The 27,023-nt window shown below is 41.0% G+C and overlaps 1 protein-coding gene across 4 annotated transcripts in view; it reads left to right on the forward strand.

Annotated features, from left to right (window-relative positions):
* Positions 1-27,023, forward strand: part of RBMS3 (RNA binding motif single stranded interacting protein 3) — a 1,099,136-nt gene that overhangs the window by 625,817 nt on the left and 446,296 nt on the right. For all 4 annotated transcript variants that reach the window (XM_029070947.1, XM_007671050.4, XM_007671051.4 and 1 more), the window contains one exon: positions 11,534-11,592. In XM_029070947.1, the coding sequence (XP_028926780.1) occupies positions 11,534-11,592 (59 nt within the window). The remainder of the gene's footprint in view (positions 1-11,533; positions 11,593-27,023) is intronic.

Here is a 27,023-nt window from a genome sequence, read left to right on the forward strand (position 1 = left end):
CTTGATGGGTGCTAACACCTCAGCAGAAACAATTTTTACTGCTCAAATTTTCAGTGTTAATGAAGGACTGATGATAGGGTTTCCACAATCCTATTAACTTCCTCAAACAACATTCCTGTTGTAGTACTGCCTTATAACCAATTCACAGGCTAAGCAGCGTGGCTTAGTGAAAAGGGCCCGGGCTTGGGAGTCAGAAGTCGTGGGTTCTAATCCTGGCTCCACCACCTGTCAGCTGTGTGACTTTGGGCAAGTCACTTCACTTCTCTGTGCCTCAGTTCCCTCCTCTGTCAAATGGGGATTAAGAACGTGAGCCCCACGTGGGACAACCTGATTACCCTGTGTCTACCCCAGCGCTTCCAACAGTGCCTGGCATATAGTAAGTACTTAACAAATACCATCATTATCATTATCATTATTATAATTCTGTTCCTCTGTCCTTCCATTACTTCCTATCCAAGTGGCGTAATCTGCAGTTGATTTTCATTTTTGTCTCCCCCTTTAGACTGTGAACTCCTGGTGGGCAGGGATTGTAGCTACCAAATCTACAGTGTCCTACCCTCCCAAATACTTAGCTCAGTACTCTTCACACATTAAGTTCTCAATAAATTTCGTTGATTTATTTATGGATGAAAACATGATTGTGGTAAACTTGACTGTCAATCCCCCAATTCTGGGGAATGCGTAAGGGACAGGTAACACCCTTTTCATTTAAAGTCAGGGAATAAGGCCAGAAGAATTTAAATACTTTGCTCCAAAGTCATGCAGTGAGTTGTGGCAGAGTTGGCATGAAAACTACAATCACTCGTAACGCATCATTTCTTCCACCCTCAACTTTTCAACTTAAAAACGTTCAAGTGGCCACTTCCCTACATCGTACGGTTACTTTGGTGGCTGTACTTTCACTGGTGACAAAAGGTATAAATAACTCCAGAGAGAGCTCTCATTTTAGCAAACTCACATTAAAACGATTTGAAATTAGGACTTTGGGTTAGTACAGTTCAACACAGAAGAATTCCAGAGTGTGTTAGGCTGAGGTAGCTAGTGTTTACAGTGAAAGTGCTTCCTCTTGACTGGCCCAGAAGTCTATGTGATGGATAACTTCTATCAAGATTTTAATCACTGGGGGTTAAAGACAAGCAATTAAGAGGCCACTGTTTTTCCAGCATTTATTTTTACATCTTATTTGCATGTGAATGTACACTGTGGAAGGCACGTTTGGAAAATCAGTTTGTGAACAGAATGAAGATCATACAACCTGACAAGGGGAATTCTAGCTAAATACTCTGACTCATTATGATGAGGTTTAAATATAGTCAACATCTTTTCATTTCAGGGCATAGGTTATCAGCATCTTTTGCAGTTGTTGATTTTTCTTCTAATTATTATCATGCGAAAGTACTCCGAGGCTCTCTATATCTGGGAGTGACAATACATATCTAAAGATGCCTGCCTTAATGTGTCTTTCTACCTCCTTGCAGGGCTAATTAAAAAATGTCTTACATAGCTGGTCTAAATAGCATAGGTTAAGGAACTTCTTGTTTAGATACCTCATACAGAAATAAAAATAAAAAATTGCAGAGGGACATAAGTTTCTATTATTCACTTCCTGCTCATCTTTAGCCCTGTTGAGTTTCCTAATCTTGAGAATATTTTTCAGTCACAGCAGAATGGGGGAAAACCTTTTTAAAGACATTTTTAAAAGCAGTTAAGCAAATACTCTGAAGTTTACAGTATAGAGATAGTAGTCTCGATCTCTAGAAAGATAATTGAGTAAATCTGAGCATGTATTTGATTTTGGAATCCTAGATGGATTGCTTGAGAAATAAAATGTAATGAACCACTCACTGATACACTTTAAATAATATATAGAAAAGATGATCATATATAAAATTGTCCTAAAAATTGGCACAAACTGGAGAAAAGGATGATTAAAACATAAAGTTATTCTTAGCCCTAGTTCTGAAATGATAGTGTAACCCAGTGGAGCAAAGTAATACTTATAATGAGAAGAAGATTCCCTATTAGAATGCTAATGGTTTCTATAATAATGAAATCTCAAGGCATCAGTAGCTGTATAATGAACCCAAAGAACATGAGGCGTTTGTGAATGTGGGAGCCCTGTTCACACATGTGGGTTAAGCCACTTTTTCATCTTTTATTTCTGTTATAATCTAAACCAGGGGTCCCATTTTGCCCTCCTGCTGTGTGCACCAGCAGGAAAATATATTCCTAAACTTGGTGACTGGAAAGACGAATCATCACTGAGACACACAGTTGCTAAAAATAATAATGACCAGAATATAATTTTGATTAAGTTGTGGAAGTCCTTTTTCTGAAATTTGGGATTTTATTTTCTGTGGATTAAATAATACGCACTAGAATCTGGGAAATGGTCAACTTCAAAATCAGCCAAGCCTCAAATTCTATGATAACATTTTGGGCCTGAGAAAGTACTACACACTTGCTCACTAGCTCCAGGGAAAATTTCCATTATTCGTTTAATACTCATCAAGCCAATGAACTGCGTTCGATCAGCATGATGGTGTGTGAAAATAGAACAAATGCAACCTCCAATCATTTTAATCCCCTTATGTGAGTTCTGAGCCTCAAAATAAGGTTCTTCCCGACTGAATTGATCAGTATATGTCATTTATTGAAGGTTTACTGAGTGTGATGTATGGTAATTGACACATGAAAGAGTGCCACATAAGCACATCATGTTGCTTACCCTCAAAGAGCTTTAAATCTAGTGAGGCAGTCAGACAAAATTTATAAGTAATGAGAGCAGCTTTTATTTTTTTAAGCACTTACTCTTTGACAAATACTGTGCTTAAGCACCGGGATAGCTAATCAGATCAGACACAGTCCTGTCCCACATGAGGCTCACAGTCTAGGTAGATGGGAGAGCGGTATTTAATCTCTATTTTACAGATGGGGAATCTGAGGCACAGGTAACTTAAGTGACTTTCACAAGATCATAGAGCAGGCAAAGGGGATTAAAACTCTGGTCCTGTCACTCATTCATTCATTCAATCGTATTTATTGAGTGCTTAGTGCAGTGCTAGGATTCCAAGCACTAGTACTTAGTACAGAGCACTGTACTAAGAGCTTGGAAAATACAATTCGGCAACAAATTGAAGACAGTACCTGCTGTGCTCTTTTCATTAGGTAGAGAGCAAATGTATAACAATAGAGTAAATAATTCACTATATATATGCACACACACATACATTTTGAGAATATGCATAAAATGCATAAATAACGACTGGATTTTGAGTTGAAATGACTAGGGTGTTGTGAAGTAATCCGAGAGGGCTTCCTGTGTGAAGTGGTCTGGTGGACGGGTAGATTGGGGGTTTGAAAGGAGCAAAATGGGTCATTGGGAAAGTAGTGAATAAGGAAACTGCTATCTAAGTTTATGTGTCTGCTTGATGCAGCATAGGATGGGAAACCACTGAGGGTTTTAGGGAGAGAAGGGATTGGATTCATTCAATAATATTTATTGAACGCTTACTATGTGCAGAGCACTGTACTAAGCGCTTGGAATGTACAATTTGGCAACAGATAGAGACAATCCCTGCCCATTGACGGGCTTGCAGTCTAAAGCCAAGTGCCATTTCAAGAAGAGATTCGTGCAGCTGGGTGTGTAAAGACCGGATGGGGGAAGGTTTGGGAGCAGTGAGATTAGCAAGGTGGCTGATATGGCCACCATGGTATACCAAGTACTTGAACCGTGGTGTTTGAGTCGGTCGAGTGGAAGGTATGGCTCTGGGAAATGTAAAGGCAGTAATGGCAAGCTTTAACAGTCGATTAAATGTGAAAATTGAATGACGGTGAGAGATTGAGGATTATCCCAAGGCTGAGGGCTTCTGGGGCAGAAAGGATGGTTGGAAATGAGGAGGAACGGGTTTAGGGATGAAATTTAAAAGCTCCGTTTTAGACATATTGAGTTCGGGGTGTCGAGGCATCAAGGTGAAGAATGTCACCGAGGAGTTTCGGGAGGGGGAAAAAGGGGAAATATAAAGGCGCAAGGGAGAGGACGAAGTGTGAACGATAAATTTTGTCTGCATTGCAGAATGCTTTTGTTTTGTTTTGTGTGTGCGGCGGGCGGGGGAGTGGGGTTATGGTATTTGTTAAGTGCTTTCTACGTGCCAGGCACTGTGCTGAGCACCAGGGTAGATACAAGCGAATCAGGTTGGACCCAGTCCCTGTCCCACCTGGGGCTCCACAGCCTTAATCCCCATTTTACAGATGAAGTTGCTAAGGCACAGAGAAGTCAGGGACATGCCCTAGGTCACATAGCTGTCAAGTGGAGGGGTCAAGATTTGAACCCAGGTCCTCTAATAATATAATAACAATGTTGGTATTTGTTAAGCACTTACTATGTGCAGAGCACTGTTCTAAGCGCTGGGGGAGTACAGGGTCATCAGGTTGTCCCACGTGAGGCTCACAGTTAATCCCCATTTTAGTGATGAGGTAACTGAGGCACAGAGAAGTTAGGTGACTTGCCCACAGTCACACAGCTGACAAGTGGCAGAGCTGGGCTAACTCCCAGGTCCGTGCTCCATCCGCTAGGCAATATTGCTTCTTTGTTGAATCTTTCCAGTTGCCAACAACACCCCTGTAGCTAAGGGATTTTTCTCCTAGCTGAGGTTTTCTCATCTTTGGCCTCTTATTTGGTTGGAAAAGAACCCTAAATAGTGATGTCTGAGCACCATGCTCAGGAAAAAGATGACAAAGAGATAACAAAGTCAGGATTTATTCTTATCCCTCCTCATTTTTTGTCCCCTGTTCAGTTTTCCCTTAACCCAGAACTTGCAGGATGCAGATTCCCACGGATCTCTCTTTATTCTATGATATTCCATGAAAAAGGAGAAGCAGCGTGGCCTAGTGAGAAGAGCATGGCCCGAGAGTCAGAGACCCTGGGTTCTAATCCCAGCTCCTCCACTTGTCTGCTGTGTGACCCCTTGGGCAAGTCACAACTTCTCTGTCCCTCAGTTACTTCATCTGTGAAATGGGAATTAAGATTTTGAGCCCCACTGGGATATAAACTGTATCCAACCTGATTACCCCAGTGCTTAGAACAATGCCTGGCACACAGTAAGTGCTTAACACATATCAAAGATACCAAAAAACAAAACCATAGCTCCGCTACTTACTTTTTTTAAAATGGTATTTGTTAAGCACTCACTGTATCAAGCACTGTTTTAAGTGCTGAGGTAGGTACATGTTTTTCAGGGGGGTAAATCATTTAACTTCTCTGTACTTCATTTTTCTCAACTATAAAATGGGTTTTCAAAACCTGTTCTCCCTCCTACTTTGACTGAGAGCCTCCTATCAAGCAGGGACTGTGTCTGACTTGTACCTGTACTGGGGAAGCAGCGTGGCTCAGGGAAAGGAGCCCAGGCTTGGGAGTCAAAGATCATGGGTTTGAATCCCGGCTCTGCTACTTGTCAGCTGTGTGACTGTGGGCAAGTCACTTCACTTCTCTGGGCCTCAGTGACCTCATGTGTAACATGGGGATTAAGACTGTGAGCCCCACGTGGGACAACCTGATTACCCTGTATCTACCCCAGCGCTTAGAACAGTGCTCTGCACATAGTAAGCGCTTAACAAATACCAACATTATTATTATTATTATCATCTACCCCAACATTTAGACAGTGGTCGACACATAGTAAGTGCTTAACAAATATTCTAATATTCAAGATGGTGATTAGGCTCCACGTAACATAAATTATTTTGTTAAGCTAATTAGTATGTGCAAAATTTTGTTTATTCTAATATCCGTTGTCCCCATTTTTCTCTTTCAGTAATGTGAAAATTCCATAGTTTTGTTACACTTTTAAATCGATTGTATATTCTCAACCACAGATTTTGCTGTTTCCTCTGCATTGTTCTGTGAATACCCAAATTTCAATAATTTCTCTTATTTTTACCCTGTAAATTCCAAACCCTAAATACCAATATTCTCAGATCATTTGATTTCCCAGAATCCTGATAAAATACTTTGATGAACGGGAAAGAGGAGTATAGATGCACAGTATTTGTTACATGAGCGTAAACATCGGCAGACAGTACCAACAGTACCGATATTTTATTTCAAATTATGCGGTAAATGTATGGCCCAAACAGGAACTAGAATACAGGATAAAGAGTCCTTGCTTATTATCCTCAGAAATGGATTACTTTATTTTATCTCTAAACATCATTTGTCCATTTCATTTAAAGTTAACAGTGTGATGGGCCTACTAAGTGGGTATATAAATAGAGATGGAAATGTTGACAGGGACTTGCTGTCTTCTCCAACCTAGTTTTTATCTAATTTTGTGTACCGCATGCCACAATATGTAGATTATCCAAGCATTTCATATTCAACCAAGCGTTGAAGTTGGATTGTGCATCAATATGTGTACCTTGCTTTGAAATAGCTTTTGAATTAAGATATGAAAACATCTATAACTCAAAATTGGATTTGTTTACGATTATTCTACCTTATTTCTTTTTCTCTCTGCTTTTGCAGATAAAGGTAGATTATTTTTATATGTCTATTTCATTGAGGATTATCTTTTGTTCTTTATGAATTATTTAAAAGAAATGGAGAAGGTCTTTATCAGAGGTGTTTCCCTGAATGCTGCATTGCTTAAAAACCAAAAAGAACATTTTTTCACACAGTAGGTGGTAATTATAGAACTCACTTGCTCTGGAAGTTTTATATGCCCAAAATACCAATAGGTTCAAGGAGATGGAGAAATCTGGAAGGATGAGTTTTTAGAAAATGTAAAAGTAATAATGTTGGTATTTGTTAAGCGCTTACTATGTGCAGAGCACTGTTCAAAGCGCTGGGGTAGACACAGGAGAATCAGGTTGTCCCACCTGGGGCTCACAGTCTTAATCCCCATTTTACAGAGGAGGTAACTGAGGTACAGAGAAGTGAAGTGACTTGCCCACAGTCACACAGCTGAAAAGTAGCAGAGCTGGGATTTGAACCCATGACCTCTGACTCCAAAGCCCGGGCTCTTTCCACTGAGCCACGCTGCTTCTCCAGGATGTAACCCATTATATCCTTAACCGTGCAATAATAATAATAATAATAATTATTGAGCACTTAGTATGTACCAGGCACTGTACAAAGCACTGGAGTGGATATAAGCAACTCAAGTAGGACACAGTCCCTGTCCCACTTGGGGGCTCACAGTCTTGCTCCCCATTTTACAGATGAGGTAACTGCGGCCCAGAGAAGTCGAGTGACTTGTTCAAGGTCGCACAGCAGACAAGTGGCGGAACGGGGATTAGAATCCTTGACTCCCAGGTCCATACTTTATCCACTATGCCATGCCGCTTCTCATACTGTGGGGCCATCCTACTGGCTCGCCAAGCATCTCTGGGTCCTACCGAGTGGCCTAGTATTGTTTTCAATTGATTCTTCCTATAGTTCTCCTAAAAGCTAAACTTTTGATGACGGAATTTGATTGTATACCATAAGACTATAGACTGTAAGTTGGTTGTGGGCAGGGAACACCTATACTGTGCTCCCCAAGTGCTTAGTACCATTCTGGGTGCAGAGTAAGCTCTCAAAAAAATGACACTGATGGGATAAGAAGAGAAGCAGCGTGGCTCAGTGGAAAGAGCCCGGGCTTGGGAGTCAGAGGTCATGGGTTCTAATCCTGGCTCCGCCACTGGTCAGCTGTGTGACTGTGGGCAAGTCACTTGACTTCTCTGGGCCTCAGTTACCTCATCTGTAAAATGGGGATTATGACTGTGAGCCCCACGTGGGACAACCTGATTACCCTGTATCTCTGCACATAGTAAGTGCTTAACAAATACCAACATCATCATCATCATCATCAATAATTTCCTAGAGCATTTGGAACTTATAGTAACAACTGGTTGCCCCAACATTTTAGATTTTTGTGCACGCCCATTCAGACTGTGCACAGGCTAGCCTCATTATGATCACCTCAGAGTCTGTGAGACCTGTAGTATTTTGGATATCCGTTTGGTGAACACCACTGAAATCTCCTCTGCGGCTCGGTTTTGAGCACCTGTGGAGTTCATTCAATCAATTGATGGTATCTATTAAGTGCTACCTTTGTGCAGAGTATAGTGCTAAATGCTTGGTAGAGTACAGTAGAGAAGCAGCATGGCACAGTGGAAAGAGCACAGGCTTGGGAGTCAGAGGTCATGGGTTCAAATCCCGGCTCTGCCGCTGATCAGCAGTGTGACTTTGGGAAAGTCACGTGATTTCTCTGCGCCTCAGTTTCCTCATCTGTAAAATGGAGATGAAGACTGTGAGCCCCACGTGAGGCAGCCTGATGACCTGTATCTACCCCGGTGCTTAGATCAGCGCTCGGCACATATTCAGCGCTTAACAAATGCCATCGTTATTATTATTATTACAATAGAGTTGGTCTATATGATCCCCACCCAAAACTTCCTTCTTTCAATGTACATTCTCTGAATCCATCACCTTTTTTTCTTTCTGACAAGCACGGCTGACTAATTGAGGGGAAATACTATCAAGTAATTTCAGTGCATTTTGACCTTGTCCAAGAGTCAGAGTTGAGAAAATGTATCTAAAGGCTAGAGAGAGATGGGGCATCCCCTAGCACTTTCTAAATATAGAACACGCATTTTGATTTCCAAAATAGGGAAATCTTAAAAAAGAATTGATGAATGATCTGAAGCCCCGGGATAGCTAATCAGATCAGACACTCCTGTCCCACATGAGGCTCGTAGTCTAGGTAGATGGGAGAGCAGGTATTTAATCTCCATTTTACAGATGAGGAATCTGAGGCACAGGAGTTTGGACAAAAACACTTGAATACTTTGCAGGAGTTACTGTGTTCAGATTTTCAAGAGGTTACTGTTTAGAAATAATTGGTTTACTGTCTGGTCATATTTGAATATAAAAAATGAAATTTGGTCATTTTGTGGCTCTGAATTGAAGTTACAGTTGCTAACACACAACAAGGCAGTGTCCCTAGTGAATAGAACACGGGCCTGGAAGTCAGAAGGACCTGGATTCTAATTCCGGCTCTGCCACTTGTCTTCTGTGTCACCTTGGGCAAGTCACTTCACTTCTGTTTGCCTCAGTTACCTCATCTGTACAATGGAGGTTAAGAATTTGAGCCCCATGTGGGACAAGGACTTTGTCCAGCCTGATAAGCTTGTATCTACCTCACAGCTTAGTACAGTGCTTGGCACATAGTAAGCACTTAAAAATGCTTTGAAAAAAACCAAACAAAAAAGTGAGGGGGTGGCCTTGTGAGTCCCTGGTTTCCAAAAAAGAAAAACTGAGTAAGGTGGATAGGATGTATGGGGTCTGGGGAGGTGGATGGAGGGGCCGTGTAGGTAATATGCATCATTCAGGTAAGTCCCTAGGAACGGTGGAAGGGCAGGGACTAGAGGAAGAGGGTGGTGGGGAGTGACCTATGTGTCATTTTTAAATACCTGCAAGGCATTCCACAGTAGATTGGTTCACAGTGCACTCACATTTCTGAAGCACATATTACATCCATATCCTGTGACACAATTGTACGAATTTTGTTTATTCCAAGCCTCCACAAATAGATTCAAGACTTAGAAAGATTGGATGCCACATAGTGAGTAATTTATGGTTTAAATCCAGAGACTACTTTTAGCCTCATTCTCTGCTGTTTTGCTGCTCTACGCTTTTTCCAGCATTTTGTATTGCCAAAGGAAGGCAGCTTCTATCGCTGAACATATTACTTGTTCAAAGGTGTGGGTTTTTTTCAAAAGTTGACCATTTACGGGACTTAACTCTGTTTCATTTTTTGTTACTATTAGCCACTGCATTGACTGATAGTATTTGGAAAATGTAAGGAAAGTAGTTATTGTATTATCCTTTGGTTTGTAGTTTGCATTAAGGAGATGTAACTTTATTAGTATAAGTTGGTGGCTTTTCTAAGCCATGAAAATGAAATATGATCTATGCATAATGTGCCTGTTTTCCAAAATGAAAACACAACTCGGGCGTGACTTGATAACCGAATGTGTATTTCAGTCATCCTTCTCCTGTGCTTAAAGCATGACCTAGTTTTCTGGAATAACTGTTAATGCACCAAGTTATAACTGAGCCATGAAATGAAATCCCAGCATTCAGGGTCTAGACAGAATGCAGTCTGTGTCATATATTCCTCATAGTGTTATGCTCCTTGAAATACTGCTGTTTAAGTCCTCATAATATTCAAGTTACCTCACAAAACTCAAACCGTAACTACAGATTAAGAAAATGTGTAAAATTGGTACCCATCCATATAATAAGTAAGTTGCAATTTATATTTGATTTTTGTGTCTGCCTTTTGCTTGATATTTTAGCATATCAAATTTGATTTTAAAAGATACTATTCTTACGATGCCAATTCAACACGCTAAAACCTCTCCCTGCTTTTAAACTTCCTCGTTGCCGTCTTTCTAAAAACGGTCTTGCCGTTTTGGGGGAATATGTGTACATTCACATTTCATTCCAAGTGCTGCTATTTCATGCCAGAAAGTGCACTACACGTAGAAGAGGACACATTTCGAGAAGCTGCAAACTGAAATGTGATAATCGGTCATTAAAGCCTCTAGAAGCAAAGGTTCTAGGTTTGCAGTTCTAAATTCTAACGCACTTTAAACGTGTATTTCAAAATGCAGTGTAGAAGGCTGTGTGTACCTGCACACTTGTGTGTATGATGTGTTGTGAGGAAGAAATGAAATTGTAAATTATGATATTCCCTTTTCCTACGATAAATGAATTTTGCAATCCTAGGATCTTCATTTGAGCCGGTTTTGTCAAATGTGCTTTGACCAGCTACTTTGGGCAGAACAATGTACTCCCTGTGCTTAATCTTCTCCCTTGTCATAAATTAGAGACTTTTGGAAAATGAATGAAGATGGTCTAGTGGAAACAGCCCAGGCTTGGGAGTCAGAGGACCTGGGTTCTAATTCCAGTTCTGCCACTTGTCTGCTGTGTGACCTTGGGCAAGTCACAACTTCTCAGAAACTCAGTTTAGTTAACTGTAACATGGGGATTCTCCTCCTGCTTAGACTGTGAGCCCTATGTGGGAATGTGTCTAACCTGATTAACTTTTATCACCCCAGCACTTAGAACAGTGCTTGAGACATAGTAAATTCCTAATCAATACAATAATAGTACTGATAATAACAATAAGGCTTTTAGGTCACAGATATAGGGGTTTTCTGTAGTTTCTGGGAATTATATTTCAATAGTGTGTTGTGTAAATGCCAAAGTCATAAAAAAATGGTTAAACTATAGGTAAAAAGTTTGAGATAATATCTGCCATCTCCCCTAAATGGAACAAAGTAGGTGCTCCATAAATCCTGTTGATGACTACCAATGATGCTCTAAAGCATTTAGCTGTACAGAACTAAAGAAAGAGGCCATCAGGATATGGCAGTCTGATTCAGATTGTTTTTGGGTTATTCCTACTCAGTTTTTTTCTTGTAATTGAAAAGTCCCCATTGATTCTGGAAAAAAAAACAATAAAATTCATATTTTTTCTTTTAGGTATGGAAAAATTGTATCCACAAAGGCAATTCTTGACAAAAACACGAATCAGTGCAAGGGTAAGTGAAAAAAGAAGTCTTTTTTGTTATGTCTGTGTGTCTGTCTCATTAGTTGATTGACTGCTCTTCTATTGCAGAAATTCATGCTCCAGTTTCACTCTCAATGTAATGTGCAGTATATTGCCAACCTATTTAATAATGCCAATGCTTTGATGAGTTATATTTTCAGTAACATTGCTCATTAATTTTTTTCATTAACAAACAAAATGAAAATCACAAATCAGAGCAAGTATCAAATTGCTTCAGCAGAAAGCTAAATTACCTACTAACCACACTGTGTCACTTGATTTTTGAGTGATATCATCAATGATGCAAATTGATTTCCTACACAGAAATGAGAAACCTCTGGGAGTATTTTCCCATGCAAAACATACATTCCTTTTTCTTTATCTTCTTTAAAGCCTTATCCTATCAATCCATATTATTATATTATCCGTATATTATTATTACTCAAATAATACTCTGGTTCTGGTACATGGTACATGGTTCTGTACCATGTGCAGAGCACTGTGTTAAGTGCTTGGGAGAGTACAGTCCAACAGAGGTGGTTGACATGTTCCTTGCCCACAAGGAGCTTACAGTCCAGAGCGGAAGACAGACATTGATATAAATCAATATATCGTATTGAGTGCTTACTGTGTGCAGAGCACTGGGAGAGTACACTGTAGCACAGATAGGTGATAGACTCTTTCCCTGGCCACAGGGCACTTACAGTCTAGAAAGGGAGACAGACATTAAAAGAATTTACGGATCTGTACGTAAGTGCTGGGAACTGAAAGTGGGGTGATTATCAAGTTCTTAAAGGGTAAGATAAAAGTACAAAGGCAGAGCAGAAGGGAAAAGGAGTAAGGGAAAAGAGAGCTTCATGGAAGGCTTCATGGAAGACAGGTGATTTTCATAAGACTTTGAAGGTGAAGAGAGTGGTAATCTGTCATGATTGGGCCGGGAGGGAGTTCATTTCAGAGGGAAGGTGTGTGTAAAGATTAAGGATAGATGAGATTTAGGTACTGTGAGTAGGTGGGTGTTAGAGGAGTGAAGCATGCGGGTTGGGTTGTAACAGGAAATCAGAAGGGAGCAAGCTATTTAAGGAGATTCTGTTTGATGTGGAGGTGGATGGGCAATCATGGGGATCTTAAGAGTGGGGAAGCTTAAATGGAACTTTTTTTGGAAAAATGATCCAGGCAACAGGGTGAAGTGGGGAATGGGGAGTGATAGCAGACAGGGACATTAGCGAGGAGGGATATGATAGCTAGCTAAGTAGTAGCTAAGTAGCTAAGTACTTAGTAATAGTAGCTAAGGAGGGATACGATAAGTGCTTCGGTCAGCATAGTAGCGGTTTGGAGAGGAAAGGGTGGATTTCAGCGATGTTGTAAAGGTAAAACCAACAGGATTTGGTGATGGGTGGCATGTATGGGTTGAATAAGAGAGATGAATCAAGAGTAATACTGAAGGTATGGACTTGTGAGAGAAGGAGGATGGTGGCATTGTCTACAGTGCCACCATCCGTTGCCGACTTGTTCATTCCAAGCGCTTAGTACAGTGCTCTGCACATAGTAAGCGCTCAATAAATACTATTGAATGAATGAATGAATGAATACAGTGATGGGAGGACAGATTTAGGGGGTGGGGATGATGAAGAATTCTATTTAGGGTGAATTTAATTTGTGGTGTCAGCAGGACATCCAGATAGAGATGTTTCGAAGAAAGGAGGCATCGCAAGATTGCAGAGAAGGAGAGAGATCAGGGACGGAGAGGTAAATTTGGAAATCGTCTGCGTAAAGATCGTAGTTGAAATAATGGGAACAAATTAGCTCTGCAAGGAGTGGGTGGAGATGGAGAATAGAAGGGGACCCAGAACTGAGCCTTGAGGGACTCCCACTCTAAGAAGGAGTCAGAGGAGAAGCCAGTGAAAGAGACTGAGAAGCAACATGGCCCAGTGAACAGAGCTCAGGCCTGGGAGTCAGAAGGACCTGGGTTCTATTCCCGGCTCAGCCACTTGTCTGCTGTCTGACCTTGGACAAATCACTTAACTTCTCTGTACCTCAGGCACCTCATCTGAAAATTGGGGATAAAGACTGTGAGCCCCATGTGTGTCCAGCCCAGTATGCTTCTATCCACCCCAGGGCTTTGTACAGTTTCTGGCACATAAGCGCTTAACAGATATCATAATAATAACAATTATTATTGTTATTATCAAGGAGCAGTCAGAGATAGGTGAAGAACCAGGAGAGGACAGTGACAGTGAAGCCAAGGTTGGATAGTGTTCAGGGAGGAGGAGGTGGTCCATGAGGCTACCATAATATTAGGGACTTAGGGAAGCTGGTATCTCACTGGGTCTAAGTGCTGGTGCCACTTGTCAGCTGTGTGACTGTGGGCAAGTCACTTCATTTCTCTGTGCCTCAGTGACTCATCTGTAAAATGGGGATTAAGACTGTGAGCCTCAAGTGGGACAACCTAATTACCCTGTATCTACCCCAGTGCTTAGAAGAGTGCTCTGCACAAAGTAAGCGCTTAACAAATACCAACATTATTATTATTATCTTTATTTTGATAGGCCAAGGAGTACAATAGTGGAATATACAATACAATTTATAAAATGTACCATAGTCCACAAGGTCTTTCTGGCCTACTCCTTTATTGGGTAAATATTGTCCTCAGTAAATGGCAGGCATCAGGATGAGCACCAGAGTTTACTGGGGTTTGCACACATCAGCGAGGGTGCTGAGGGAGGGTGAGTTGATGAACAGAGAAAGAACTTCCGCAGGGTGAATTTTGTAAGGAAAATCCACAATTTTGCCCCACCTGATTCAAGCAAACTCTCCAAAACTGAGGTCCTTTCCCCTGCACTTTCCCCTCCTGCCACCCAGAGATGACAAACAGCTGGTCCCTGATCTGCAGGCATCAGTTTTGTCACGGGCTTCTCAGGTGCTTTATATTTTGATCACAGTATGTAAAATGAATACAGTCGGGCATGTGCTATGTGCCATTTCCAGCATTGAATCTGAGAAAATGGCCTTTGGAAAACCAGACAAGCTGGTTCTCATGCTGAAGACATTTGAACGGTTTCCTCTGTGAAATGTGCACTTCATCATGCTGCTTCATTTTTTGAAATGATGTATTTCTGAAATTAATATCCGTCTGGAAGCACCAGAAGAAGGTGCATCTTACTTCTTTGAATAAACCCATAGTTACCTTTTCCTTCCCTTTTGGAGTCTTCTGAAGGGAGTGAAAAATGATGTGTGAAAGATTCTATTCCAAAGGCACACAAAGTCATGACTGAGCTTTCTGAGCGGCATTAGACAGAGTCAGTTGACCACTGCCCTTTCCTCACTCTTCTGGTGCCTTGTGACCCGTGGCTGCTTTTGGCCACAGAATTGGAAGGGAAAACATCTGAATGGAAGGAATTCCCAAGGGATTCTAGAAAACGATTTTATAGGCTTAATTTCCTTTTTATTCATGCAAGGAAATTTCCACCTACAGTGGGAAACTGTCTTACTCAAATGCATGGCTATTCCTGGCCTAACCTCTATGAAGAGTAAAGGGGGGGCATCAAAATTAGCTTTGATTTGTTCCTCAAAGCCTCCTGACTCTTATAGTCTGTAGAGCTTGTGTTTACATCAAGTTTTGTCCCCTGTGTCAATGAAGTACTTTCAATGACTTCCTTGTACTCCAAAAGGGGTCACCAGGGAACTGTGAGAGCGCAACCTCTTCTTTTGGAGGTCGTCTTCCTCGGGTGGTGTCCGTGGTAGCTTTTGTTCTGTATAAAATGACAACATGAAAGCAAACAACCTCCGTTAGGACAAAATGACCAGAAATCACTGAACAAAGCAGGCCACAGCCACATATGGGAGTAATGAGAAACAGACCCATGATTCATTCAGATGTTCAAACACAAAAACTAAAAAAGAGCAAACGCACAAGTCCCGGAGTTTTGCTGTGTTTTTGTTTTCCTCATGTGTTTTCCTCCTGGGCCCTGGGTAGTTCGCTAATTCAAAAAATCAGGAAAACTCGAATGAAAGGAACTATTGGGAAAAAAATGCGTAAATCTGACACGCGTTGACTTGTTTCTTTGCGTTTTTCTCTTTCTCAAACTGACTGCTTTTTGATAGGCTTACGTTTTTAGAGCAGAGGGAATGAGTAATGGATGTTTCATAGTACGGTTTCCATACCTCATAGCAATGGAATACCGAACAGTCTGCCTGCCAAAATATTCGGGCCCATTTCTGAGAGTTTGACTCTACTCTGCATCTGCCCTCACGGGGTTTTTAAAAAATATCTCTGGGGTTGAGGTTCTGAAACAGTTTCTTTGGGCCTCCGCAATGGCACGCTCATTCAGTCCAACATTTTGACTGTTGTATTTGGTCATGGGGTACCAGGCAAAGTGGATTTGTAATCCAGAAAGAAGTGGTATTATTCAAGCACCTGAAGTGTTAGAAAACTCTCCTTGCACATCTTTTCATAATAATGATGATGATAATCATAACCGTGGTATTTCTTAAGCCCTCTATGTGCCAAGCACTGTACTAAGCAATCCGTTGTATTTATTGGGTGCTTACTAAGTGCAGAGCACTGTACTGACTGCTTGGGAGAGTAGTAGTGTCCACAAAGAGCTGACAGTCTAGAGGGGGATTGGGGTAGATACAAGATAATCAGGTCGGTCATAATCCATGTCCCTCAGTTTAAAGAGGACGGAGAACAGGTGTTTCATTCCCATTTTACAGATGAGGAAATGAAACCCAGAGAAGTTAAGTGGCATAAGCAGTGTCGAACAGAAGGCAATGGAGTGTAATCTCCTTGTGGCCAAGGATCGTGTCTTCCAACTCTATTGTATTGTATTTTCCCAAGAGCGTAGTCCAGCGTTCTGTACACATTAAGCTCTCGATAAATACCACTGCTCGATGGATCAATTGAAGCAGCGGAGTCAGCATTAGAACCCAGGCCTCTTGACTCACAGATCTTTACTCTTTCCACTAGGCCACGATGCTTCTCTTTTTAATCAGTACCAGTCTAATAGGTATCATAGAACTTTTCTTTGAATCAATCCAGATTGGATTTTTGTTTTCCTAAATGTGCAGAGAGAAATGTATATGTCAGAAACTAAGTCACGTATTTCTAAATATAGAAACAGTGAGTTTTAGGGGAAAGAGCACAGGTCTGAGAGTCAGGGGACCTGGGTTCTGACCCTAGCTTTGCCACCTCCCTGCTGTGTGACCTTGGGCAAGTTACTTAACTTCTCTGTGCTTCATTTTCCTCATCTATAAAATGGAAATTCACTACTTCATTACCCTCCTACTTAGACTATTGGTCAGGGACTGTGTCCTCCTGATTATCTTGTAACTATCCCAGTGCTCAGTTCAGTGCAAGGCATATCATAGTAAGTGCTGAACCAATACCGTGATTATTTTTACTATTATTATTATTATCCTTATTTATAGTAACCTATCTGCAGGAGAATGAGTCCACCAGGATAGATTACCTAGCAGAGAAAGCATCTAAGGTCCTGTGAAAGTTCTTTAGCTGGTTAGATTTACTTCCAGAGAAAAGTGCGAATGAAGATGCAGGTTCTGAGAGAGTTCTGAATTTCAGAAAGGACCTTTTGAGGAGGGAAATGACCATCCTCCTGTGTGGGCTGGTGTCTGTGTGTTGTTGGCCGGCCTTGGAGGTTGGCTGTCTCCCCCAGGCTGACTCACATTCTGGAGCAGTGCGTCTCATGGAAAGCAAATCATCTAAAAACACATTTTTTCAATTTTCAAGCAGTGGGGTTGGGTAACTCAAAAAAAAAAAAAAACAACCTAGCATTTTGGACAACTGTAATTCTTTTTAGTATATGAAGTAGGTGATAATGTATCAACATTCAGGTTTTTTTTTCCTTCCAGTTTAATCGGTAACAACATTATTTAGCAGTAACTTAACCAGTTCTCCAATCACAGGTTATGGCCTTTAAGTATTGCGGAAACATGTAAGTTTATTTCTTTGGCTGTTGCTTATTCGGGTCTTGGAGAAATGTGAGGCCAAACTCGCCTTTGAGTGGCCTCTGCCATTTTGTTCACTACCCTTAGCCACAGTGTTTTAGAACAAAGAATTGACTTGAATTGTTTCTTTCGGTCTTTGTTTCCCCTCTGTTTTAATATTGGGGGTTCTGCTGAGAAAATGTCATCATCCCATGTTGTCCAACTCTGCCTATAAGAAAGGAAAGCCCAAAAGTTGTATATGAAACTGCTTCAAAATCCTTCATGGATAATCCCCATGTCTATGAGATTACTTCACACTGAAAAGCACCAGTTAAGTAAAGAAATGACTGATGCATGTCATCAAGAAGTTAAATGTTGGATTCTGCACCCCCATCTTTTGTTAGCTTTAATAACTTACTGTAATTATCCTAGCATTTATGTGCTCAGTGATTGTAATCTTATACCATTTGCCATGCATAGCATAAACCTAAAGTAACTTTTGCTGATCCCATGTAATTCTTAGCCTTTCAGTTAGTTCAGATTTAGTAGAGCCAACCTTTAAAACTGAAAAAAGTCAAAAAGTCCTTTCATAAAGCATGCAAGACTTGTCTCTCATTCTTGAATTGTGAATATTTCTTTTACATTTAGCGAGGAAGTCATTTAATTGGCATGGGTAATGTATCTTCACATTAAAATGTTTTTCAAAATTACTTGACAATTGACCAGGTTTAAGGTCATGGCAGGAAAATATTATTTTGCAATTAAAAGACTTCCTGAGATTGGGCTACTCTCTGAAGCCGAAAATGGTTTCGCCCAGGAGCAGAATTTTACTGCTGTTGCACTTACAGTCAACCAGGGCATTTGTTTTTATTAAACTTTTTGATGTTGGTTGGAGCTGTTTTTTTATTTAGTGGCTACGGAGGGTGAGCCGTGGATGTGTTTTCTAGCGGATGGGGTCGGGTGTGTGTGGCCTAAGCAGTTAGTTTCTCCCTCCTCATCTATTCTCCCCAAATTCCAACTGCTACATTGGGTCAGTTGAGAATCAGTGAATCACTTCGAGGGAAGGGGAGAGGGATAGAGTCACTGACTTTTGGAACCGAAGGAGATCATTTAAAAAATCTTATGCCTTTAGATTATTTTGTGAGACTTTATACTCCCCTCTTAATAATTTTTTCTATAGATTATGTTGTAGGTAAATGAAATGTACTTATCAAATCAGGGCCCTGGAGGGAATTTGTAGTTTTTTTCAGGAGCACAAACATAACTTATCATATACTCAGAAGTAGTCTTGCTCAAGTTATACGAATATTAGATACTAGATGATGATTGTTTAGTGTGGAGTTCAGGGCTGTATGTTATCTCGAGAACATAAACTCAAATCTAAAGGCAATGTCAATACAATGGGATGTCTATAACGCTGAGTCCTTACACACATGAAATACTATTTTGTATGCATATTTATTAATAATAATAATTATGGTGGTTAAGCTCTTTCCATGTGTCCCGCACTGCTCTAAGCACTGGGACAGATACAAGATAATTAGGTCAGAACCGGTCCCTGTCCCACATGGGGCTGACAGTCTAAGTAGGAAGGAGAACAGGTCCTCAATCTACATTTTACTGATGAGGAGGCTGAGACTCAGAGAAGTTAAGTGATTTGTCCAAGGTGACACAGTAAGGAAATGGCATAGCCAGGATTAGAATCCAGGTCCTTTGATTCCCAGGCCCATGCTCTTTCTGTGAAGCAATGCTGCTTCCCAACCTAGCGTTCTACGTTTCACATGCACAGAGACACTACATTTTTCTTGACTTTCACAAGGCTCCGATTCTATTTCCCAAGCTATACTAATCAATAACTTGGAAATACATGATCGGCACACTGTAAAATCAGTCAAACTGTCATCCTCACAGTTTGCTGATGAGCAAGAGGATACGGTAAGTTATATTATGTGGGATCCTTTTGGGATCCAGACGATCTAAATGTTTTTATCAGTAATATGGAGGTTGGAATAGAGAACAGAGCCCGTAGATTCACAGACACCAAGTTTGGAGACTGGCTCCTGGGAAGGCTCCATTTGACTGAAAGCTCACTGTGGGTAGGGAACAGGACTCATAATTCTGTTGTACTCTACTCTCCCACAGTAAGTGAGAATAGTCTGTATCCTGTATTCTGACACAGGAAGCACTCAACAAATACCATCGATAGATTGATTTGAATTGCTCATGCCCACAAAAAGGTGAAATAAGGGATCAGATGCAAGCCAAAGACAGTTGTAATATATAATGAATCCCATTTCAAGAGGGATAAGTACAGGGTACCCATATGAAGGCCAAACAAGCTGCCCAATCTAAGAATAGCAAAAAGGAGTGAGAATTCATCATGGACCACACTTTCAACTATATCGGATGCAAGAGCGAAAATAGGATCAAAGTACACAGAAAAGGTAAAGCGGTGTGGCTTAGTGGATAGAGCCCGGGGCTGGGCGTCATAAGGACTTGGGTTCTAATCCTGGCTCTGCCACATGTCTACTGTCTGATATTGGGCAAGTCACTTCACTTCTCTGGGCCTCAGTTATCTCATCTGTAAAATGGGGTTAAGAGTGTGAGCGCCATGTTGGAGATGGACTGTGTCCAACCTGATTAACCTGTATCTACTACAAGTAAGCACATAGGAAGTGCTTAATAAGCACCATTATTTTTATTAGTCTTTCCCCCATTTTTAATGCTCTCAAATTCTACATTTTATTTTTTGGCTCTAAAACATGAGATGCAACAAAAACTTGGAATTATTTCAGAAGCAAGCAAATCATTTTGCAAGCAGGCATTATTGTATCCTGAAATGGAATGTGTGACCATTGTCATCTTTTTAGAGTTTTCCACAACTTCCTTTCCTTCTAAGGTAACTTACTTGTAAGTTTGCATTCTTTTAGGTCATTTCCTGGTATCCCTCTGGCTGAATTTGATCACTGAGCACAAGCCGAGCGAAGTTTTAAATTGACAAGTGGCTTTCAGGTCACAGATTGTAATTGAAGTAGGCATCATGAGAAGTTCTGAACTTATGATAAGGGTCAAAGGAGAGCAAAGTGAACTGAGCATTTTTCTGTCCCCGACAGAACTCTGGATGAGTTATACTCCTCTTAAAGTGCCTGCAAATTGCAATGCCTTTCTGGCAAGTCAGACACAACACCGGCACTCGTTGTACGCGAGTTTTGTCCTGGCTCACCTCCCATTTTTGTTCAGTGGGAAAGAGGTCAAGGCCCATGAAGAGGCCACTCCAGTCTAATGATTTGCCCAGTCTCCCCTATTTTCTTTAAATAACTTGTTCTCTAGGAGAGCATGTCTTGGGTCATGATCTTCTTGATGAATAAATCCATAGTCAGACCACCACATTGCTTTAAGCATGCCAGTGACATGATTATCCTTAAACTTGAAGATTTCTGATGCTCGTAATGAGCTCAAAACCAATTCCTAGAGCAGAATTCTGAAGGGTCCATTGAGTCTAACTTGTCAATATTTGACTTAAGTTGTTCTTGAATTATATTTCTGCTCAATTTTATTATCGAAGTATTCACTCGTGTTTACCCTACCCAGAAGGTCTGCTTTACCCTCGAGGCCAGGCTCACACCTGTTTGTAGTGGGAGATACACCTGATGTGGCTCCATTTCAATCTCTAACCCTTCAGCTTCAGGTCCATTGCAAGGGGAGTGTGAAGGGATGGGAGATCCAGCAGAAAAGCAGCAGCAGAAGCTTTGTGTATGTGTGGACATCACTTTGGAGTTGTGTCCACCCACACACACTATTGAAGAGGACATCACACCAGAAATCTGAAGCGGAAACTCCCAAAACTCCAGAGGACAAGCTGAGAGGCCTCGTTGGGATCCCACATCTTTCCCCAAATTATTTGTTAGTTGGTTTTTGCTGTGCGTAGTTTGCTCTGATGTGAGGATCCCACTATGACTTTTCCTGAAAAGAGGGCTGATCCCCGTGGTGAATTTACTGAGGCATTTTGATATGCCTTCCCTCTATTGTTTCCATTGCTTGAAATTATGGCTTACACTTCCATCATTCACTTTTGGTAGGCACTTGCCTTATCAGTAGAGTCAGTCCTTCCGTAATGCATGTTTTCACTATACGTTTTGGCTGGAACATGACAGATGAACGAGAGAACGTTCTTCTAACAGCGAATGTCAGGAATGTGATGCGGTGTCAGAAGAAACAGTTGTGCACATATGCACGATGTTGGACAACGTATGATGCAAATTTTCCTTAACGTGGGGTTCTGCCAGAATGCAGACTCAGATGTTAGTGGAAAACTGGCTGCATTCAATGTGGAAAATATGCACAACCAAAACTCATACCTTTTGAATGTTGAGGAACAGCTGATGTGATGTTAAAGTCTTACGAATCCAGTAACTCACTAGAGCATATGTGAATTGTGGCTTTAATTGTGAAAGCGGTCCGGCATTCAAAAATGGATATGATATTCTGTGTGCATATGGGCGAACACGTTTGTAACTAGTTGTCTCCTTGGCTTCATCAGAGTTCTTTGAACTGCTTTAGCCTAACAAATTGGAAAATGTTAAAAATCTCTCTCAAGTTGGAATTAACTCAAAGTTAAAGCATTAACTGGAGCTGCAACTTTGCCAACCTTTTCATTCGTGCTTTGTTCTCCATAACAATTTGTGTTAGCCTGGGCCCCAACGTCACAGTCGTTATTAGCTAGCTGCATTTGTGTGGAGTCAGAGAAAGAATTCACGACTCCCATTTCCACTCCAAAATTGTACGGCCCTCTCACTGAACCTGAAGACACCACCTCTCCCCCAGGAGAGGGAGTGACCGGTATGAGTCCAAGTTGTCCTGTCTGATACAAAATAAAGCTCTGCTTATGACTGTAGTCAAGCAGTTGTCTCTGGAAAGCTAAAGCTAAATACACTAGCTGTTCTTTGAAAAGAAAAGGGTAAATAAGTACATGAAAAAATGGAAAATCTGGTATACTTTCCTTGATTCCGGAAGAAAAGTACTTATGTGGATGGAAGGTTCAAGGGGTAAAGGAGTGAGTCTTTCCAATTTTCTTTTATGGAGTTTGTTAAGCACTTACTTTGTGTTAAGCATTGTTCTAAGTCCTGGGGTAGATACAAGATAAGCAGGCTAGACACAGTCCTGGTACCACACAGGGTTTACAGTCTAAGCTGAAAGAAGGAGGATTTAATCCTCATTTTACAGATGATGTAACAGAGGCCTGGAGACGTTGGGTGACTTGCCCAAGGCCACACAGCAGACAAGTGGTGGAGCTGGGATTGGAACCCAATTCACGTGACTCCCAGGCCCGGGTCCTTTCCACTGGGCCATGCTACTTCCCTAATTTTCCCTTTCATGTCAATTATTCTAGTGCCAGTCTCCCTCAGCTAGATCATAAACTTCTTGAGGAAAGGAATTGTGCTTACAAACTCTATTGTAGTCTCCCAAGTGCTTAGTACAGTGCTCCACACAGGCTTTGGACTCAGTAAATATTCCTGATTATTTAAATTTGATTTTTTCTGTTTTTTTAAAAAAGCAGATGATTGAGTGGCTCCTTGAACACTGTCAGAATGTTGGACTGTGAACCCGTTATTGGGCAGGGATTGTCTCCATCTCTTGCCAAATTGTGCATTCCAAGTGCTTAGTACAGTGCTCTGAACATAGTAAGCGCTCAATAAATACCGTTGAATGAATGAATGTAGTAAGAAGAAGGAGGTCGTCCCTGGAGACTGTTAGCAAGGTGTACTCCTATTGAAATTAATTTTCAAAGGTAAATGTGGATATGAGCCCATTTAGACTAAATGACGAAGACAAGGATAGAAATGCTGAAGCATGTTGTGCACTTTGACAGCACAAGCCCACTGTTCATGGTTCATCAGGTGTGTGATTTTTATTGCTACCAGAAACTGCAATAAAACCGCAAATGAGCTTTGCATAGTATTTTAAAATCTAGCTCCTCCTATGTTTTTATTCATTCATTTCATTCAATAGTATTTATTGAGCACTTACTATGTGCAGAGCACTGTACTAAGCACTTGGAATGTACAATTCGGCAACAGATAGAGACAATCCCTGCCCAATGACAGGCTCACACAACTACTTCTATTCCATTCTTGAGGTATATTTTGCAGATGTGACCCACATCTGAAAAAGTAAGGAATGAACATCTGGTTTTTTTCCCTGTTATTCTTTAAACCGTTTCATAAATTGGGGTATACAGCATTTAATCCCACAGATGCTTATGCTAACCTATCCTCTCTGTTGTCAACAGCTACAGAAAATCTAAAATATTTAAAAAAAGGATTGTGCTGCATAATTACAGTAACTACTCAATTTTGGAAGGCAGTAACTGATGTCTAAGTGTGTTTGACTTTACCCTTTCTTTTTTCAATGCTTCTTAGAGAAGCAGCATGGCCTATTAGAGTACAGGCCCATGAGTCAGAAGGTCCTGGGTTCTAATCCTGGTGCTTGGCACTTGTCTGCTGTGTGACCTTAGGCAAGTTGCTTAACTCCTCTGTGCCTCAGTTACCTCATCTGTAAAATGGGGATCAAAGTTGTGACCCTCATGTGGGACATGGACTGTGTCCAATTTGATTAGCTTGTGTCTATCCCCAGCACTTACTACAGTGTTTAGCACACAGTAAGCACTTTACAAATACCATAAAAAAGTCTTGTTTATCGAAAGCAGATATGAAAATCCATGCAGACGGGAACCTTGCCTTTTATTTTCTTGGGATTGCATCATATTGGCTCAACGCATAGTGATTAAATTGTATTTTTGGTGGTGAGCTTAAAACTCACCTTTATGTTTTGAATTTTGAATTGAATTTTAGTGGTGAGGATCAGCAGGACAGAATGATGCTTGGTTTTCCACAGTGTTTAAAGACTTCTTCCCTTTCTCATTCTCCACTCTACCCAAAGTTTGGGATTCAGGTTAGTGGGCAACTAGAAGTACAGGAGCAAATAGGTGGCTTAATAGGAGACTTCAGGTGAGGGTGAGGCAAAAGGTTCTTGAGGGGCCAGGAAGAAGAGTTGCTAGTACCATTTTGGACTCCAGAGTGAGAACATGAGCCTGATCTGTCCTCCCACATTCTCCAGCTGTTCTTTGGTCTACCTGTGATCAATTTGATCAGTTACACTTACAGGGACCTTTTGAAAAGGTGTGAATTCTTGGTAGCAGGTATTCAGAAAATTATCTCAGACTCCAGCATTAGGAATCATTAGGGAATGGGGAAGAGATTGAGATTTCAGAGCAGAAATAGATGTTTGTGTTGACAGTAAACTCAGAAAGGGGTGGTCTATTTCCCCAACTCCTATCCTTTCACCCTACTTGGATTTTGTTCTTGCAAGACTTAAAGATCTGTCTTGAGAGGTGGCTCAAGCTTGGGATTGATTTTACCTGCCAGTTAAATTGTTGTATGTTTTGGTGGGGGATAGGGAGGGTGTGTGTGTGTGTGTGAGAGAGAGAAAGAGAGGGAGAGAGAGAGAGGGAGAGAGAGAGAAATAAAGAGAGAAAGTAATGATTTGGTAGAAGAGGTAGTCAGGGAGAGTTGCGGGATAAAAATATTCGAACTAGCAATTGAAGAGAAAAGCATTCCAAAATACTGTTGGACTTTCTTCTAAAGATCATTCCACTGGGTATTTTGGGGGAGAAAAGACCTTTTAGCTATGTGGGTGAGTGCGTGTACAAACCCAAGGACACAGACTTACATTTATGTTTAGAAAACTACTTAACTTTATGTAGGGAATACTATTCAATTGGTTCATGCTAATAAGCACATGACAATATGGGATTTTCAGATTATTATTTTAAAGTTGCTTGATCTCACTGTGTTCTGTAAGAATGAAAACACATGTGCTCACAAGACTAAGTGAAACCAGGAATCTAACTTCTATTCTTGTTTTGACACTCACACACAGTATACTGATATTCTGCTCCTGGGTTTGAAATTCCTGGGAGAAGCTGGAATGTAAAAGAGAGGCTTTGACAATAACATTTGGTTTGAATTTACCCCCCCACAAAAAAGGATATTATAGTTTCTTTTTCATTCCCTTCACAACAACGCTAATAATAGCCATTTTGTTCCTCTAGCTAAAACCTTCCAATTGCCATCATTCCCTGCCCTGTCAGTTTATTCAAGGTTTAAATGATCCAAAGAAAAGAAACTTTGGTATGAAGGACACCCCCCAGATTGGAAATTGTCTTCCTCAGCTGTCTCGGGAAGCTTCCAGAATTACTTGCCAGATGAAGAATGCCCCTAATTTGAGTGATCACAACTCAGTCTTTCAATAAGTTGCAATCAATGAGTGGTGGTTAATGAGCATTTACTATGTGCTGAGCTCTGTTCCAAGATTTTGGGAAATTTTAATACAACAGAATTGGTAGGTAGTTACCCTAACCACAAGGCACTTAAAGTCAACAGGGGGAGACAGATATTACAGTAGTTTAAAATAGATTAGGGATAGGGGAGATATAGCTTCTTGTGGGTGGAGAATGTGTCTGCCAACACTGTTTTATTATATTCTCCCAAGCACTTAGTACAGTGCTCTGTACATAGTGAGTGCTGAAAAGATACGATTGATTGATTGATATGTTCCTCAAGCACCTAGAACAATCAATATTCTGCACCCAATTTGAACTCAGTAAACCTCCATTGAAGAGGATTGTGCTTTTTCAGAACACTAAAAAGGGAAAGTAAGAGGCAACTGTTAGAAGGGAAAGGCAAAAAAAAAGCCATAAAAGTGTGTGACACTTGGTGAGAAATTACTCCGTTTTACAAATTTTTCACATCTTTTCCCACTCCAAAGACATAGTACCAATCAATCAGTGGCATTCACTGAGTGCTTACTGTACGCAGAACACTATACTAAGCTCTTGGGAGAATACAGTATAGCAGAGTTGGTGGACCCGTTACTTGCCCCCAACGAGCTTACAGTCTAGAGAGAGAAACAGACAAGAATATAAATGAATACATTATGGATATGCATGTCAGTGCTGTGGGGCTGAGGGTGGAGTGAATAAGAATGATTAAAGGTAACAGATCCAAGTGCATAGATGATGCCAAAAGGAGAGAGAGTAGGGAAAAGGGGCATAATTGTGGAAGGCCTCTTGGGGAAGATGTGTCCTTCGGCTTTGAAGGTGAGGAAAATGGTGGTCTGGCTTATATGGAAGGTGAGGGAGTTTCAGGCCATGGGGAGCATGTGGGAAAGGGGTCAACGGCGAGATAGATGAGAGTGAGGCATAGAAACCAAGATGGGATTTAAGGATCTAAGTGTGCAGGCTAGGCTTATCAGTAGGAGATCAGTGAGGTAAGTTAAGAGGTGACGAGCTGATTGAGTGCTGTAAAGCTGATGGAAGGACATTCTGTTTGACGCGGCAGCGGATGGACAACCGCTGGAAGTTCTTGAGGAGTGAAGAAACATGGATTGAAAATTTTTTTTTTAGAAAAAATGATCCGGGCA

Source organism: Ornithorhynchus anatinus, chromosome 8 (assembly GCF_004115215.2).
Source record: "Ornithorhynchus anatinus isolate Pmale09 chromosome 8, mOrnAna1.pri.v4, whole genome shotgun sequence".
Taxonomy (NCBI): Eukaryota; Metazoa; Chordata; class Mammalia; order Monotremata; family Ornithorhynchidae; genus Ornithorhynchus; species Ornithorhynchus anatinus.